This window comes from Malania oleifera, chromosome 1 (assembly GCF_029873635.1).
Source record: "Malania oleifera isolate guangnan ecotype guangnan chromosome 1, ASM2987363v1, whole genome shotgun sequence".
Lineage (NCBI taxonomy): Eukaryota > Viridiplantae > Streptophyta > Magnoliopsida > Santalales > Ximeniaceae > Malania > Malania oleifera.
The window spans coordinates 34,590,623-34,608,784 of NC_080417.1; the positions used below are offsets into that span (position 1 = coordinate 34,590,623).

The window sequence follows — 18,162 nt, forward strand, 5'->3', positions numbered from 1 at the left end:
CAATGGAACTTGTAAGGAAAAAAGGTATTATATGGTATTAATCATATGTTCATTAAAGTCTAAAATGCATAAAATATGTTTTCATGGGCATGACGTGGTGGACAAACATCAGCACGTAAGAAGGAGTATTGATGGTTCAATTCTAAGTAAATACACTCACGGAACTAGCGGTACCTGTGGATGGTGAGAATTTACTTTGTGAGCCAACGAAGACCGTGGATGGTGAAAGTTCGCTCTGTGAGCCAGCGGGTAGCATGGATGGTGAGAATTCTCTATGAGCCAGCGGGGACCGTGGATGGTAATGGAGATATGTCATGGGGGTTGGGTTAGCCGAATGTCCAACTGATGTATGGAAGCCGTATTCGTATTCCAAACTTTACCCTGATCAGCGAGACCTAGGGGGAGGACGCTAATCCATAGGTTTGGTGCCGCCCCAGGAAATTCTAAGGACTTGTTGGTGGCTGAAGTTTCTATGTAATAAAAAAAAAAAAATGCATAAAATCTTCTTGTATTAAATGCCTGTAGTAAAATATCTTAAAACTAAAATAATCATCACATGACTATCTTAATTTATTTATAATAGACAACTAAAATAAAAATTAATTACGAAACATCATGAGTGCCCCACGTACGATCTAAGCTGGCTGTACAGAATTGCAACAATTCCAATAGTTTGAGATTGTTGTCAAGACAAATTATAGTATGGAGAAGTGTAAAATTCAGTCAGTAGTTTGGTACAACGACTTTGTGCTTTGTAAGCTTTTTGGGTCAACAAAGTAGAGCTGACAAGGCCGGTTTCCATGCCATTGTTAATATGTGTTAGCCTGCAGCATTTTTAGGATAATGTGAAAGATCCAACTGCGGCGCTCGGTTATCTGTACCGTTATTTGTAATCCCTTTCTTGCAGATTTTTTAGCACTCGAGACTTTTTTGTTAACAGTTCGGTAAAGGTGTATTAAAATTTCAGTGTTTAAAATCTAAAGACAAAGAATATTATTGTCTTATCATAATATGCTAATGTCATCTATTTTTAACTTAGATCTGTTTTCCCTCAACATTATATTTTATTTTATGAGATTCAATTTAACCCGAAAACTTGAACCTTAAATTTGTTCCCACCTGCACCATTGGGCCCTTGACTTGCTTACCCATTTTGCCACCCCTCTATATGGAACAGTTTGTTTTATCATAATGGAATGATTGACATGTAAGTAAGGAATGCAAGTTTTCTGTTGATTCTCAATAAGTTCTAGTAAAGAGTTCAAAAAATTGACCCACTACACCACCCAGAATCAGAGGATTCTTAATCCAGAGAGTTCAATAACAAATTCCTGGAGTTTTATGGAAAAAAAATGGGGATCAAAGCTTTAAACAAACAAAATCTACTAAGAAACAAGCCACATAATGGTGCAAACAAAAGCATACAAATATGGTACAAAACAACTATCCTATGCTTTTACAAGAAAAACTTTTAGATCTTCGATCAATTGTCATTTCATCTCCATCTAAACTATGAATACAATAAATGTGTGAACTGCCTCCTCTCGGCCAGTGAACTCCAAGGACAAAGGAAAAAAACATTCATCTAGCACTCTGTAACTTCTTCACTGGGATTTAGGTTTCTCAACCTTCACATAGGGTAAAAACCCCATAAAATGGTCTACCTTTGGGGACCATCCCCGTTGCTGAGCACGACAAAACATCAAGAAAGTGTTGGCAAAATAAGAATTAAAGCCCATGAAGAGATGCCACAAGGCGTGACCTTGTGGGTTAATGTGCCAATGGGATATTTCCTTGCAGAAAACACGATCAAAGAACCAGCACAAGCTACCCAACAAAAGGGTAGCCATGTAGAGCTTCGCAAGTTGCTTGGCAGATACATTTTGTGTGTGGATATAGTACTTGTACATTCTGGGGATGCAAAGGAGGCAAAGGATCACATAGTGCAGCTTGAAACCAATGCGGAAACGGACCTGTGAGTACACAATGGCAAAAACTGTGCCATACAGGAAGAGGAAAGTGGGCATTGTACTACGATAGTGCCAATCTGGTGAGTAGAGAATGTAGATATAAAGAAGCATTTCCCATACCATTGGAGTTTCATCACCTTGTTGTAACCTGAAAAATAGTTTCAGAAACAATCTTAAAAGTAATTTTGTAAGTAGACAACAAAAGAAAAGATTGAATTTTATTTTTTGGGGAGGGGAGGGGGGGTGCTAAATAGCTAGTTTGAGGTTTTTTTACGAGGCAGGGAAAAAAAGGAAAAAAAAAAAAAAAAAAAGAACATACTCCTCAAGGTGCTGTAAAACATCATTTCCAGACCACAGATTTCCTTGTGTACAACAGATGTTCAATCTCATGTGTTGCAGCAGTAAACAAATGAAGAATTACCATGCTAAAATTAACCAGACTGACGAAGACACAAGTGTGTCGTAGGCCATAAACCATCAAAGACCAGATAAGAGAGAACATGAGTTTCCACCGTTTCAAAATCTTTGGAGTATGAAACATGACTCCTGCATTGCCTTAGCTAAATATTTATGCTCTGAACTAGGCAAAAGAAATCTTCACAGCATTCAAAACTAAAAATTTATAATAGACTCTGCAACAAAAAATGCCTAGTAGAATTATTGAGTTGAACTAAGCAAAAGTTTTAGTGCGAGTAACAAAGGGTAGTATCCATAAGTACACCCCAGTGAGAAAAGACGCTAGCTTCTCATTAAGTGCAGAAAGCAAGACTGCTCATTAGAGGACATAATCTAACAAATAGAGTTATACTATGATAATTTGCCTATCTTAGATCCTTTATCTCAGAAAGGGATATCATTTTGCTGTGTTCTGGTTTTACCATATGGAAAGGTATTCACAGGCATGAAGATAATCTTAGATCCTTTATCTCAGAAAGGGATATCATTTTGCTGTATTCTGGTTTTACCATATGGAAAGGTATTCACAGGCATGAAGATTAAGAAAATATAAATTAAGGATAATAACAATTAACAATCTGGGTCCTGAAAGGCAGGGACGATTCCCTTATGAAGCCTCACAGATAATTCATGCCAACTGCAATATGGGACCTGAAACATGATGGGACCTAAAACATGATGTGGTCAAACACATTGTTTCCATAGGGTCAATCGAGTGTTGTCATTAACCCTTGATAAAAGCTTGAAAATGTTAGAAGGAAAACTATGAAACTGTTCCTACTGTAAAGGATTCCCAGTAAGCACAACTATCTCAGTGGAGATAGAAGCTGTCTGGAATTCTTAGTGGTCTTGAGGCACTCTAAAGTTTGGCAAGTTGAATGGACTATTAGAACTTAAAGAAGAAAATAATAAAAATTTTCTTTATACGTGCCTATATCCAGAAGCTGTTGAGGCATCTCTTAACATTAACATATAACTATGCATCTACTACATTATCTTGCAGTATTCTGTAATGTGTGTCACCTGCTGCCACTCTTCTCTCCTAATCTCCTCCATTCCCTACCTAAACACACCCCTTACCTCATCAAAACCTAAACCACTTGTGTTCAGCGCTCAACTAATAAAAAAAGCATCACAATCACAACTACTTATAGCCGCCAGATGAATATTTGATCTTTTCCTCTGCATCCAGGTTCAAACTTTCTATAAAATTCATAGGTACCAACGTCATGTCCTTTCTCCCAGCATCTACAAGCTCTCTTTTTTGACATCCATTTTGGCCCCATAGTCCCATTGATTTGAATGAACCAAATCACTTAGCATTGATGATCAAACTGTTTAGCCCATTGTCTCTCATCTTGCACTTTAATAAGCATTAGATCTATGTTCCCACAGACACATTGCTCATTATTCTATCCACTTGTCTAGCTATCCATCCATTAGAACCTTAGTTCACATGTGCAAATTTTTTGAAGAGGTTTCTCTCAAGAATGTATAGCATAAAACAAGAATAGCTTAACAGTGGTTCAATTCACATGCAATTAGGTCACTACAATTTCTACAATTAGCATGCGTAGTTAATTACCAGAACAACCAGCATTCCATATATCACATGCGTTTTTTTATTAGCATAACTAACATGCTTGTTTCTACTCCCAAGCTATTTCATTTACAGTCGTTTCCCCACAAATGTCAGATTCTGTTTCAAGAGCTTCAGATGCTCAGTGATTCTTTTGTAAATTTCCTTCATCCTCACTGCACTCCTGCCACTATTCTCATTCGATAAATGAGCTGCGTTTGCCACTTACTCTAAAATAGATATTGGCCAAGTTACTGGACTGCCATGACTCCTCTCTTCATTAGCCTCTGCTATTTCCTCCATTTCAATTTCTGTTTCTATATATGCATTTGCTATTCCTCTCTACTGATCTCTGCTTTGTTTTCTACTAATTCTGGATTCCACCACCCGCACACAGAAACACTATAAGAAGGGGAGAGGAGTAAACCCAAATTCTTTTCTGCCAAACCCAACACTCCTTAAATCCAGTCTCAGCACCTGTGTTTGAAATTCCATTCCACTAATGAATGCATATGGATAAATTCTCCATGGTCAAATGAACTGTCTGGAGGGCAAAATTAAGCAATGACTCAAACAAATTATACAATGGTCATTCTAATGTCACCGTCAACCAATGTTGGAGTGGCATCACTAAGAACAACCTATGAGAAATTAATTCAGCTTGGAGACCAAAGAACAATAGAAACTCAATGCCTAATGTTTACGGCTTGTGAATGTCATTCACATTATGTTAAAAGCAGAAGCAATATTACTGTTACTCTGTTAATAATTGCTATGTACGTGCAATTTTTTTACCACTAAAATCGCCACCACTCCTTCAGTTCTCATACAAAACCTCTAGAATACAAATAAAGTAAAAAAGGCGTCCCCGGGCCGTGAGGCTCCCCACTTTGCAAGCGTAAGGGGAGGGTGATCACAGTGTACGCAGCCTTACCCCTACTTTTATACAGAGAGGCTGTTTCCTTTGACTTGAGCCCGTGACCAACTTGGTCACAATGGAGGAACCTTACCGTTGATCCAAGGCCCGCCCTCAGAAGGAACCGCTATAATGATCACATGTGGAAATCTCGTGCTTTTTGCAATACGTATTTAAATGTGCAAATAAAGTGCAATCTGAAAATACATACATATTTTTATATTATGTCATACAACATATCAATTAAATGACATGCACATTTCTGTTAATTCAACTCCAAGCCCTGAGCACCACTTGCAAAAGCTAGCTTGATGGCAAAAGTAAAATAGATTTAACGAGTACAGAACATTAAAAAGACAGATGAGTTTCAATTTCAACAAAGGAAATACTCAAAAAAACATTTCAAAAAAAATTAAAGATAATAACATTGGGAAATTGTTGTTTTTATATATAAAGAAATTTATTGGGAGAGGACAAAATACAGAAGCTAGAGAATGAAAAGTCAAATAAACTTCAATTATTTTCCCAAGAACCAAGAGAAGCAATAAGATGAGAAAGTAGTCAAACAAAAAAGCACCACAGAAGACAACATAGTTGAGAATGGTACTTACATTTGTTGCAATGTGGCATGGAATAACATGCTTCCAATAGCAAGTATCATATTAGATATGTGAAGAACGCTAAATCTCTTCTCAAACCTTTGCCTTAGTGCATTTATAAGGCCAATGAGTGCCAAAAGAATGCCGGGTATGTTGGATATAGTGCTGTAAAATTCTGCAATATAAGTAGAGTAGATATAATTGTTCTCACATGATTCAGTTGTGGAAGTGACAGGACCCCAAAAACTTGAGAATTCATCGGCCATTCTAGTATATTCTGCCCAACCAGCTAAAGTATGCAACTAAATCCCCTATGCCATGATGTTGTACAGGTCATGAAATGTATAAACTGTGTACCTGCAGAAAGTAAGCCAACACTCAGCAATCCAGTGATTAACATGTAACAAAGGAACTGGTAAACATTGCTTCTTCAATGAGAATAGGCTGGATCTATCTCCTCTTAATCTTGCTTTCAATTCTCACCTTCATAAAGAGCTGCGAACCTATATGGAGGCAAAGGTAGTTGATTTCTGGATAAATGGATGGTGGAATTGTTTTGTCACAGAGGAAGTATGTTCTTGATTTATTGGATGAAACTAGATTATTGGGAACCAAACCAATTGATACACCCATGCATCCTAACAGCAAGTTAGTGTCGGATATGGGTGATTTGTTGTCTAATCTTGGACAATACCGGAGACTTGTTCGAAAGTTGAATTATCACACGGTCACTTAGGCAGACATATCTTTTGCAACAAGTGTTGTGAATCAATTTCTAGATTCTAAGAGGACAAGTCACTGGGATGCAGCAATTCGTATCTTGAGATATCTCAAAGGTGCACCTGGGAGAGATTTTTTTATATCAATATCAGGGTTACACTTTATATTCCAGGATATAGAGATGCAAATTGGGTTGGGCCGTCTTCAGACCAAAGATCCACAATTGGGTACTGTATCTTGGCTGGAGGTAATTTGGTTGCTTGGAAGAGTAAGAATTAAACTGTGGGGGCCAAGTCAAGTATTGAATAGGAGTATAGAACTACAACTCGCACTACTTGTGAACTTGTTTGGTTGAAGAACATGTAGAAAGAATTGAGTTTTCCACAATCTCAACTTATGAGGTTGATGTATGATAATCAAGTTGTTCTTCACATTGCCTCCAACCAGATCTTCCATGAGTGAACGAAACACATTGAAGTTGATTAGCATTTTGTTTGGGAGAAACTTGTGCAGAAGCTCATTACTACCACTTATGTTAAGTCCGATATGCAGTTTGCTGATTTGTTTACCAAAGCTTTGGGGGTGCTCGTGCTAAATTTATTTGTGACAAGCTAGGAGCATATGATATTTATGCTCCAGTTTGAGGGGGAGTGTTAAAGGTTATTTTAGTCTTTTAGTATTATTATTATTATTATTATTATTATTATTATTATTATTATTATTATTAAGTGTGTTAGTATGTTAATTAGTGAGAGTTAGCAAGGGTATTGTAGTCATCAGAATGTATTTGATTTATATTATAAATAGAGGAAAAGGCCTATCTTCAAGTTAGGTAATTTATTTAATCAAAATCTTAACAATCCCGAAGAGGTGGTTCCGCAGGAAGTGAAGATTAAGCTGGGTTAGGTCTCTTTGACTAACTGTCTGGTTTTTGTTTCGGCTGCTGCTTCCTGTTTTGTTTTAGGAAGCTGCTGCTTTGGTTGTAGTACCCTTTCGATATTTCCCTGTGTGAGCAAAAAAAAAAAAAAAGACAGAAATGAAGATTAAAGCAGTTGTGGCAATTAAGGAGACAACAGTAGTCAAGGATTTAATTATTGTAATTATTCACTTACTGTGTACATTGGGGAAAGAACATTTAGCCAACTCATAACAGTAAAACAAAGGGATTGCCAGAAACAAAACATGACAAGTAACTTTCTAGTTCAAAAATGTCACCAAAAATATAAAAAATCATTTCTTCAAACAACGAAAAATCAATCTTTTTTAAAAGAAATATTTGTCGCATAATTTTGTAACCTAAAACTTATTATTGGTTAATGTATGGCACATGACAAGACTAGAATGAGCTACAACCAAAAATATGTTTGCACAGTTGTGTAAGGAGGGGCTAATGGTGGCTCTTCCGCACCCCCCCCTCCCCAACCCAAAAGGAAAAACAAAAAAAGTCCCCGCAAAACACCTACCAGAGACAGAGAGAGAGAGAGAAGCAGTTGGAAATCCTATATATATATATATATATATATATGTACCAAAAATATTATGGACTCGTGTACAATTTTACGAATAAGGCAAAGAAAAATACTTTGGGGGGGAGGATGGTGGGGGTTGAAAATCAAGATTTCATAATAAAAATATTAGAAAACTTAGGGGTGGAATTAGGGTTTTCAAATGTTTTTTATTTTTCCTTTTTGGTGGATGTTTTTTCTTTTTGGGGGGGGGGGGGGGGGGGGGATGTGCCATATATATATATAAAAAAATTTAAGCTCCCATGTCCTAATGTCAATTTATTACGCTCTAAAAGTTAATCTCAATGGCTAAAACCTAGACTAATTTTCCTTTTGCCTTACAAGAGGCAAGATTAAATGAGTGAGGACATTAAATCTAATGCATTTTGCTATTAGTTAAAAAACAGTGTTTAGAACATTAAATCTATTTAGAGTTCCATTCCTTTTTCAGCACGTTTCACTATGCATGCTATTTATTTAAGCATACCAATTCCCAGCAAACAATATGTTTTTAATAATGGAAGAGTTCATTCGTAAATTGACTCACTACCGCCATGACACCTGACACAGCAAGTCCAGCCGTAAATGTTCAGGTTTGAATTGGAAAGGAATTGAACTCAGGACAGTTAGCCCTAGAACTCACCTAGTGGCTGCCTAACCCCAGCACACCTAACACAGCAACTCCAGCCACAAATGTTCAGGCTTGATTTGGCAAGGAATTGAGCTTAGGATGTGCGAGTTGAAAGTTGGCCCTAGAAAACTCGTCACTATCTAGTGGCTACTGCAATGTGTGAAAGGTACCTGCCGGCAAACAACGTACAAACACATCCACAGAATACTAAAGATGTTTAACAAACAAAGAGTAATGGCTGAAATCCTCCTTGACCATATGGAAGAGATAACGTCTTGTCTATATAGAATAATTACACTTGTGTGTTCCTATAAAATAGGAAAGAATCAATATACAAATATTCAAAATATATTGACATATATCTACATTTATATCAATCGGATATTGTGGAACCGAAATTGATTTAGCAAATATCATGGAGAATCTTCGATTCTCCCTTTTAACCCCCCCCCCCCCCCTTGCAAGGTGAGCGTGGCAGAACCTGAGCTCGTTTCGAAAGATAAAAAACTGAGGCTTGGTGACACCTTTGGTCAATGAATCAGCAAGCTGCAAATGTGAGGGGACAAAATCAATTTTCAAAGTGCCATTAGCAACAAGTTCACGAACAAAATGGTAGTCGATCACAATATGTTTCGACCGAGGGTGAGTAACCGGATTGACTGCCATAAAAATAGCACTTTGATTATCACAAAGAATTTTGGGTGTCACTGAGAGTGTAACACAAAGGTCCCGAAGCAATTGAGTAATCCAGGCAATATCTGCAGTTGCAACGATAAGGAGCGATATTCTGCTTCGACACTTAACGAGAGACAGTGCTTTGTTTCTTAGAGGACCAAGAGACTAAATTGATGCCAAAAAAGATAGCATAGCCCGTAGTGGAGCGGTGTGTATCAAGACATCCAGCCCAATCCGCATCAGAGTAGGCAAGAAGATCACGATTGGACTGTTTATGAAGTTGAAGTCCATGATGAGGAGTGCCTTTTACATAACGCAAAACACGTTTGAGGGCACAAAAGTGGTCCTTGGTGGGAGCATGCATGAATTGGCAAATAGAATTCACACTAAAGGACTGTTCAGGCCTGGTGTCACGAGCTAAGCTTGTTCAGGGCACCATCCTTGCCTGTGACCGCTTATCTCGTGTGCTTAGGATGGGTTTCCATCATGTAAATACTAGTGTAGGGTTAATTTCTTCTAGTAGAGTCTTTGTAAGCCAAATAAGGCAGTATGACTCCTCGGTCACTTTGATGTTTCCTAGTGCCAGGATGATAATTACATAAAAACCTCTTTAGGGGAGGGTGAGTGTTCATCAATCATTGTAAAACTCACTAGCAATTGTCAACGTGCTTAGCCTACTTGCCTCCCTCGCTAAGTACAACATGTCAACGGAGGATTTGTTAATGAATTACGTTTGCTTCAATATTTACTGCTTGGTTGCTATGGCTTTCATGAATTGATTATTATTTCCGCTACTATCTGATTGAATGTTAATGAAAGTGCTTCGTGGATGACTGTTGGTAAACGATAGACTGGCTAGTTAAGCAAGAGTGCTTTAGCTAGCGCCGCACGGCCCCTTCACAACGGTGTGAAAATAGTCGGATCGTGACATTTGGTATCAGAGCCAAGTCGGTGACACTTGGTGAAAGCCCAAGGTTGAGTTGCTACGTGAATTCGATTGCCTTCGTTGTTGGATTTGGGAAGCTTTGGTAAGTGACCATGGCACCAAACACTGCTGAGAGGATCAGCGTGCTGGAAGCACAGGTTGAGGAAACAACCAACACTATGGCCATGGAGGTGGCCCAGATGAGAGAACTTGTTGATGAAGTGATGGGATCACAAAAACATCAAGCAGGTTTGATAGGCGACATGTCAGAGGACTTTCGCCACACTGTGGAAGCTTTGCAAGCCCGGATGGCAGATCTGGATGCAAAGGTAAATGTGATGGTTCTTGCTATGGGGAACTCCAACACTCCGGGAGTTAGCAAGACCAAGGTATCAGAACCCAGGACGTATGGGGGTGCCCAAGATGCCAAGGAGTTAGAGAACTTCTTGTTTGATGTAGAGCAGTATTTTCGCGCTGTGAGGATGGCCTCAGAACAGGCAAAGGTGGATACTGCGACCATGTACTTGGTTGGTGATGCCAAACTGTGGTGGCGTACCAAGTACAGAGAAATTGAAAATGGAAACTGTGTAATTGATAGTTGGGCAGACTTGAGGAGAGAGCTCAAGGCCCAATTCTTACCTGAGAACGTTGAGTATAATGCAAGGAGAAAACTGAGAGATCTCAAGCACACGGGGTCAATCAGTAAATATGTGAAACAATTTTCTGCTTTAATGTTGGATATTCGGGATATGTCGGAGAAGGACAAGTTGTTCTATTTTCTAGAGGGGATGAAACCGTGAGCAAGAACTGAACTTCATAGGCAAAGGGTTCAAGACTTGTCAACTGCACAAGTGGCTGCAGAGCGCTTGACTGACTACGCTAGTGATGACACCGCTTCGTCCAAACGGTTTGGCGGAGAGGGAAACGGTGAAAAGTCTTTCAAGAACGGCAAACCCAAGAATGGGGGAGCCGACTCTAAATCATCAACCTCACAGGAAGCTTCGTCGTCTCAAGGGTTCAACACACCCAATGGAAAGGGAAAGAGTAAAATTGAGTGTTTCTTGTGTTGAGGTCCTCATAGAGTTTTTTAGTGCCCTCACAAAGCATCACTTAATGCCTTACAGGCTTCCATTGTAGAACAGGCGGTGGAAGACGATGGGGAAGAGGATGATGCCCCGAGGGTGGGTTCAGTGCGGTTGGTGAACGCATTGGAAAAGTAGGCAAAAACACCGAAAGTTACACGAGCAAAAGGGTTAATGTTTGTGGACTTGAGGATAAATGGGAAGAGTACTCGCGCTATGGTGGATACGGGAGCTACTCATAATTTTGTTTCGCAGTTGGAAGCAGGGAGACTCAACTTATCCTTAGAGAAGGATACAGGATGCATGAAAGCAGTTAACTCTGTAGCCCAGCCTACTTTGGGAGTAGCCAAGCAAGTGGCTATAAAGCTTGTACAGTGGGAAGGTTATGCGAATTTCACAGCGGTGCTATTGGATGACTATCTAGTCATTCTAGGAATGGAGTTCCTAATGGGGACAAGGGCAGTGCTGATGCCTTCGGCTGGTTCCCTGTGTCTGATGGGAGATCACTCGTGCATGGTGCAAGTCGTTGCAACGAAAGGAGACGACGGGAAGTCCCTTTCAGCCATACAACTCAATGAAGGATTGGGTCAGGGTGAGCAGACACGTCTAGCCACGGTGGTGGTAGACAAAGAAGTAGGCCAAGAGTTGGAGCCTACGACCATCCAAGCGGTGTTGGATGAGGATAAGGAGGTGTTGCCGGATAAGCTGCCTCACAATTTGCCTTCACGACGGACTGTGGAGCAAGAGATCGAGTTATTATCAGGAGTGAAACCACCTGCTAAAGGGCCATGTCGGATTGCGCCTCTTGAGATAGTAGAGTTGGGGAAACAACTTGATGAAGTGGAAGCGGGATGTGTTCGCCCTTCCAAAACGCCGTTGAGAGCATCGGTGTCGTTTCAGAGGAAACATGAAGAGCATCTACGGAAGGTGTTCGACAGGCTGAAGGGAAACAGTCTGAATGTGAAGAAGGAGAATTTCTCTTTCGTTCGGCAGAGCAACAAATTCCTTGGTCAAGTCGTTGAACAAGGTCGTATCCGGAGGGGTATGGAGAAGGTAAGGATGATTCAAGAACGGAAGATCCCCACGACAGTGAAGGAGTTGCGTTCCTTTCTTGGCCTTACTAAACTTTGCAGGAAGTTCGTTAAGGGGTATTTGCAGATAATGACTCCAATGATAGGACTACTAGGGAGGTATTATTGGCCGCACACGCGGGATGATGTGGTTGATTATACCAAAACTTGTCTCACTTGCCAACAAGACAAGGGGGAGCGGAAGAAGTATGGTACTTTCATGGCCGCACCAAAGTACTGTTCGGCAGAGGGGACAACACAATTGTTCCTTGTGACTGTTGTGAAACTTTGGGGTTTTCCCCAAGTTATTATTTGTGACCAAGATTTAATGTTCACTAACAACTTCTTAACAGAGTTTTTCAGGATATTCAGGTCACATCTTGACATCTCTTCGAGTTATCATCGACAGACAGACGGACAGATGAAGAGATTCAGAGAGCTGCTAGATGAGTACTTGTGCCATTTTGTCAACGACAACCAGAAGAATGGCGTGCAACTACTTGATGTGGCTCCGTTCTGTGGCAACGCCCAAAGGCACTCAACTACCAACAAGAGCCCTATTGAGCTTGTTACAGGCCAGTTGCCGCTGTTACCTCACACAGTGGGCGAGCCGTACAGACGAAAGAGTCCTAGGGCGTACATCTTCACCAGTGAAGGGAGACAGAATGCAGACTTTGCCCAATCCTATCTGGAGAAAGCTTCTAAGCAAATGAAGAATTGGGTAGATCAGGAGAGAAGACCGCAGTTTCATGTCAACCACCTCAAGCCATTCAACGCCAACACCAACAACCTGAGCAGAAGTCAGTCAAACAGCGCAGAGTTGAAGATAGTGCAACCTGACATACATGATGTTGAAGAGATCCTTGCAGACAGAAAGTTCCTATACTCAAGGAAGAAGCGGCAGAAGTTCCTAGTGAAGTGGAAGTGCCTTGATGACAAAGAAATCAGCTGGATTTTTGTGGAAGATTTGAAGCCATTCGTGGACAAAGTTGAAGTGTACCTATCACCAAAAGTCTACGAGGTCGTCGACCGCATAAGTGGGGGAGAATGTCACGAGCTAAGCTTGTTTAAGGCATTATGCTTGCTTGTGACCACTTATCTCGTGTGCTTAGGATAGGTTTCCATCATGTAAATACTAGTGTAGGGTTAATTTCTGCTAGTAGAGTCTTTGTGAGCCAAATAAGGCAGTATGACTCCTCGGTCACTTTGATGTTTGCTAGTGCCAGGATGATAATTACATAAAAACCTCTTTAGGGGAGGGTGAGTGTTCATCAATCATTGTAAAACTCACTAGCAATTGTCAACGTGCTTAGCCTACTTGCCTCCCTCGCTAAGTACAACATGTCAACGGAGGATTTGTTAATAAATTACGTTTGCTTCAATATTTACTGCTTGGTTGCCACGGCTTTCATGAATTGATTATTATTTCCGCTGCTATCTGATTGAATGTTAATGAAAGTGCTTCATAGAAGACTATTGGTAAACGATAGGCTGACTAGTTAAGCAAGAGTGCTTTAACTAGCGCCGCACGGCCCCTTCACAATGGTGTGAAAATAGTCGGACCATGACACCTGGTGATGGTCAAGTACTGAAGAGCACCGAACAAGAACGAAACATGGTAGGGTCTGACAACAAAAGGTGTAGAGATAGGCTTTGCATCAATCATTGAAGCACGCTGCAAGAGATCAAGAGCATATTTTGTTTGACTAAGGAACAAATCTTTCTCATTAGATTGAACTTTAACACCGAGAAATAAGGGTTTGAACCATGGAAGGATTATTTCTAGTTATGACCATGTCATCAACATAAAGAAGTAGATAAACAATTCCAAGTGAGGAGTGATAGACAAACAATGAGGAACCTGCCTGACTAGAAAAACCCAAGTTTAAGCAGAAAAGAACTAAGGCAATGAAACCAAGCTTGAGGGGCTTGTTTCAAGCCATAAAGAGCACGCTTCAGGCGACACACATTCTGAGGGAAATATGGATCCATGTAGCCCAGCGGTTGTTCCACGTACACTTCTTCATTGAGAAAACCATGGAGAAAGGCATTTTTAACATCTAACTAATGTAAACACCATCTAGAAGTAACGGCCAAGGACAAAATAATTCTGACCGTAGCAGGGCGCACAACAGGGCTGAAAGTATCACCAAAATTAAGACCATGAATCTAAGAAAATCCTTGTGCAACAAGATGAGCCTTATGGCGCTCAATAGACCCATCAGAGCAAAGTATGGTTTTGAAAATCTAGTGACATCCAACCACATTATGATTTTGAGGACGAGGAACAAGAACCCACGTATCATTTTTCTTCAAAGCTTGAATTTCATCATCCATAGCCAAGAGCCATTCAGGGTGTTTTGTAGCAGATTTAAAACCCCTAGGCTCTTTGAGAGCAAGAAGGTGCCTAAAAAGCCTGAGAAGAAGACAAAACAAACATAGCATGATATAACCGTGGTTTCAATATAACAGCTTTACCTCAAGTAATCATCGAGTGGTTGGAAGTGGTCACACGAGGAACCGAAGACACAGGTGGAGGAAGAGGTGAGTCTGGAGCTGCAGAATCCAAGAGGGATTCCACATGAAGAGGAGCCTCAAGATCAGGGGAAGGATCCGAGGATAGACGCGAAGAGTCATTGCAAGGCAAACATGGTGAACTCGAAAATGAATGAGAAGAACCAACATTAGAAGAAGTAGACACCCAATCCTAACAATCGGAAAACTGAGTGTAGTCAATGTTGGATTGCAGATTTTGCACAGAGTCACCATGATAGGGAAAATTATTCTCATAAAACTGCACATGTCAAGAAACATAGACACGATGTGTCTTGAGGTCTAGGCACCTAAACCCAAGGAGCAGATTTTGGAGCAAATTTATTCGGTGGGTAATCTCTCAAATAGGGAAAGCAAAGACACCCAAAAGTGCAAAGCATAGATTAATCTGGTTGCTTACCAAACAAGAGCTCATAAGGAGTTTTGCCATCAAGTGACGATGACGAGAGTCGGTTAATGAGGAAGACAGGAGTAGAGAAGGCTTCAACCCACAAATAGAGTGATACATGCGCATGGAACATAAAGGTAAGGCCAGTTTCTGTGACATGACGGTGCTTGCGTTCAGCAGTGCTGTTTTGACTAGGAGTGTGAGGACATGCCAGACGGAGCACAATACCACAATAGTGCAGATGAGAACGGAATTTATTATTAGTAAATTCGGTTCCACCATCGCACTGAAAAAATTTTATTTTAGCTGAAAATTGAGTCAAAATGTACGGTTGTAAATGGATGAAAGTTTCAAAAAATCATATTTTTGTTTTAACAAGAATATCCAACTAAATATGGTACAATCATCAATAAATACTGCATAGTATCTATATCCAGTAAAAGAAAGAACTGGTGACGGACCCCATAAGTCTTGGTGTAAACGATCAAAAGGCATGGCACAATGTTCATTCTTTAGAGAAAAAGGTAAACATTGGCTTTTGCCAAGTCTACAACCAACACAAATTTCAAAATCAATGTTCACCAATTCATTACTTCAAGAAATAGATCCTAATCTAAAAAAAGAAGCAGCAGTACGATAATGTGGATGACCAAGGCGAACATGCCATAAACGAACAAAGGCTCGCGATGAAGAGGATGTGGTGGACACAAAAGCATGATGACGTTGATCCAACATGTAGAGACCATTTTCACATCTTCCGACTCCCAGCACCGCTCTTGTGACCCAATCCTGTATGGTAAAACCAGAGGAAGAAAAGGTAACAAAACAACTATTGTCTTTAGTAAGCTGACTAATCGAAATAAGATTTTTCTTAATGCCAAGAACAACTAAGACATTTGATAGAAGAAGGGGACTAGACGGAACAAGAGATGAAATGGAACCAGTGTGAGAGATAGCTAAAGACTGACCATTTCCAACCATGACACGTTTATTACCATAGTAGATAGCCAGTTGATCCACACCCTCGGTGTCACTGGTCATGTGGGATGTTGCACCAAAGTCAGGGAACCATTCGGAGGCATTCAGATCTTGAATCGAGTAGGTGGAAAAAGCTTCAGTAAGATTGGCCAATTGCTTCTTCTTGAGTTTCAAGAAGGTCCAGCAACATTTCGCCAAGGGTCTCTCCTTGTCACACAACTGTCAGTAAATAGAGGAGGTAGATGACAGCTTCAAATTGGCAGAAGTTGTAGAAGAAGAGGAATACCGATTTTTCCCTTTCTTGGCCCCTATTGCTTTGGAAGCCTACTGCACATAATAAGCAGAGCTGGAAGACGAGTGGGAAATGAATCTTTAAAAAATCTCATGACTAAAAGCTTTCATAACAATCTCGGCAAAGGAGGATAGCGAAAGCTGTGACATCATGGTGGTAGAAAAGATCTTGTAGTCAGGTCCCAATGCTCGTAAATACCAGTGGACTTTATTCATGTCGTCAATGGGACGACCAATAGCAGCCAGTTGATCACAAAGACCTTTGAAGGTGCGGGAAAACTTAGCAATGGACTGAGAGCCACGTTGCATCAGTTGGAGTTCATCCTTGAGTTGCAGTTCTCGAGTCTTTGATCGGTGTAAGTGAGACTTCAAGAGCACGCCAAGCCTCATGAGAATGACGCAAACCTAGTACCTCACTCATAGACTCCTCTGTAAGAGAAGAGTAGAGTAAACTGAGCAACGTCTGATCAATATGCAGCCAAGAAGTGTACCCCGAATTTGACTTTGTGGTTCCATCATAGGCACGAATTGTGGTTGCGAGAGCCACGATGGTACCATCCAAATAACCAAAAAGTTCTTGGCTGGCTAACATAGGAACAAAATGATTTTTCCACAATGGATAATTGGAGGAAGTCAGTTTAATAGTGAGCATATGCACCATGGTGTTCAGTGGAAGAGTAGATGAGGAAAAAGCCGAATCAGCCATGGTAGAATCAAAGAAAAAACTTGGCTCTGATACCATAAAGATGTTTAACAAACAAAGAGTAATGACTGAAATCCTCTTTGACCATATGGAGAAGATAACGTCTTGTATATATAGAATAATTACACTTGTGTGTTTCTATAAAATAGGAAAGAATCAAAATACAAATATTCAAAATATATTTACATATATCTACAGCTATATCAATCGGATATTGTGGAACCGCATATCTACAGCTATATCAATTGAAGATTCTCCCTTATCAAATACCAAAATTCAAAACTATGAACACGGTGAACTTCAATGGCTGCTGCTCAGTTTTAAAAAGGGATAATTGGGGAAGCGAGAGAGCTCTCACAGTCCACAAACCAATCATGGGGATCCAGTTCGAACCATTTCATTGCACAAAATGCAAACCAATCATTCCACACAGAAAAAAAATCAAAAGTTACTCCAAACAAACAAACGACAATGACCCATTCATTCCAAACAAACAAAAAGTCGTTCATTAGGAATCTCACTAATACAACCATCAAATAAAACCAAAAGTGAAACGAAAATTCTAAAACAACCCTAAAACAGTAGTGCGTACATGTGTATATATATATGTATGAATACATGAGCTGGAATAGCTTTTACCGATGAAAGAACTTCTCTGCCCGCTGAATCTCTCTATCTCTCACTCTCTCTGCCGGATTCTGACACAGAGATCGCCTTTGCTCGACTGGAGGCTGGCAGTGGAGGGACGGTGACTTGTTTTTTTTCTTTCTTCCCTTTTCTTTTTTTTTATTTTATGTATTTGTATATTATTATTATTTTTAGTTTTTTCGGATCCGCTTAGTATGAAATTTTTGATTTTTTAATTTAATTTTTTAAACATTTATAAAAAAAAAAATTAACCAATTTTTTATTTTTAAAACATATGTATGAAATAATAAATGAACAATAATAAATAATTTTGACTTTTTTTCTTTGTTTAAATAGTTTTATTTTTATTTTCAATTTTTAAAATAATTATAAAAATACTATATTATTTTTCAATTTTTTGAATTGTATACAAAAGTGAGAAACACATTTTTTTTATTATTTTTCTAAATTTCTAATTCTTATTTTACGTATAA

At 39.6% G+C, this 18,162-nt stretch overlaps 1 protein-coding gene across 4 annotated transcripts; it reads right to left on the bottom strand.

The window, feature by feature from the left end:
• Positions 1-1,366: 1,366 nt before the first annotated feature.
• Positions 1,367-17,824, bottom strand: LOC131163842 (alkaline ceramidase-like). Of its 4 annotated transcripts, none has more exons than XM_058120646.1 (4): positions 17,681-17,814; positions 6,004-7,244; positions 5,533-5,877; positions 1,367-2,118 (listed from the first exon to the last, which is right to left on the bottom strand). In XM_058120646.1, the coding sequence occupies exons 3-4, from the start codon at positions 5,784-5,786 to the stop codon at positions 1,605-1,607; spliced, it is 768 nt and encodes a 255-aa protein (XP_057976629.1). In that variant the 5' UTR covers positions 5,787-5,877; positions 6,004-7,244; positions 17,681-17,814; the 3' UTR covers positions 1,367-1,604. The 4 variants fall into 4 exon arrangements, with proteins under 4 accessions (XP_057976629.1, XP_057976640.1, XP_057976621.1 ...); XM_058120657.1 differs by having other exon boundaries at positions 17,634-17,814; XM_058120638.1 differs by lacking the exon at positions 6,004-7,244 and having other exon boundaries at positions 17,681-17,824.
• Between the last annotated feature and the right edge of the window lie 338 nt (positions 17,825-18,162).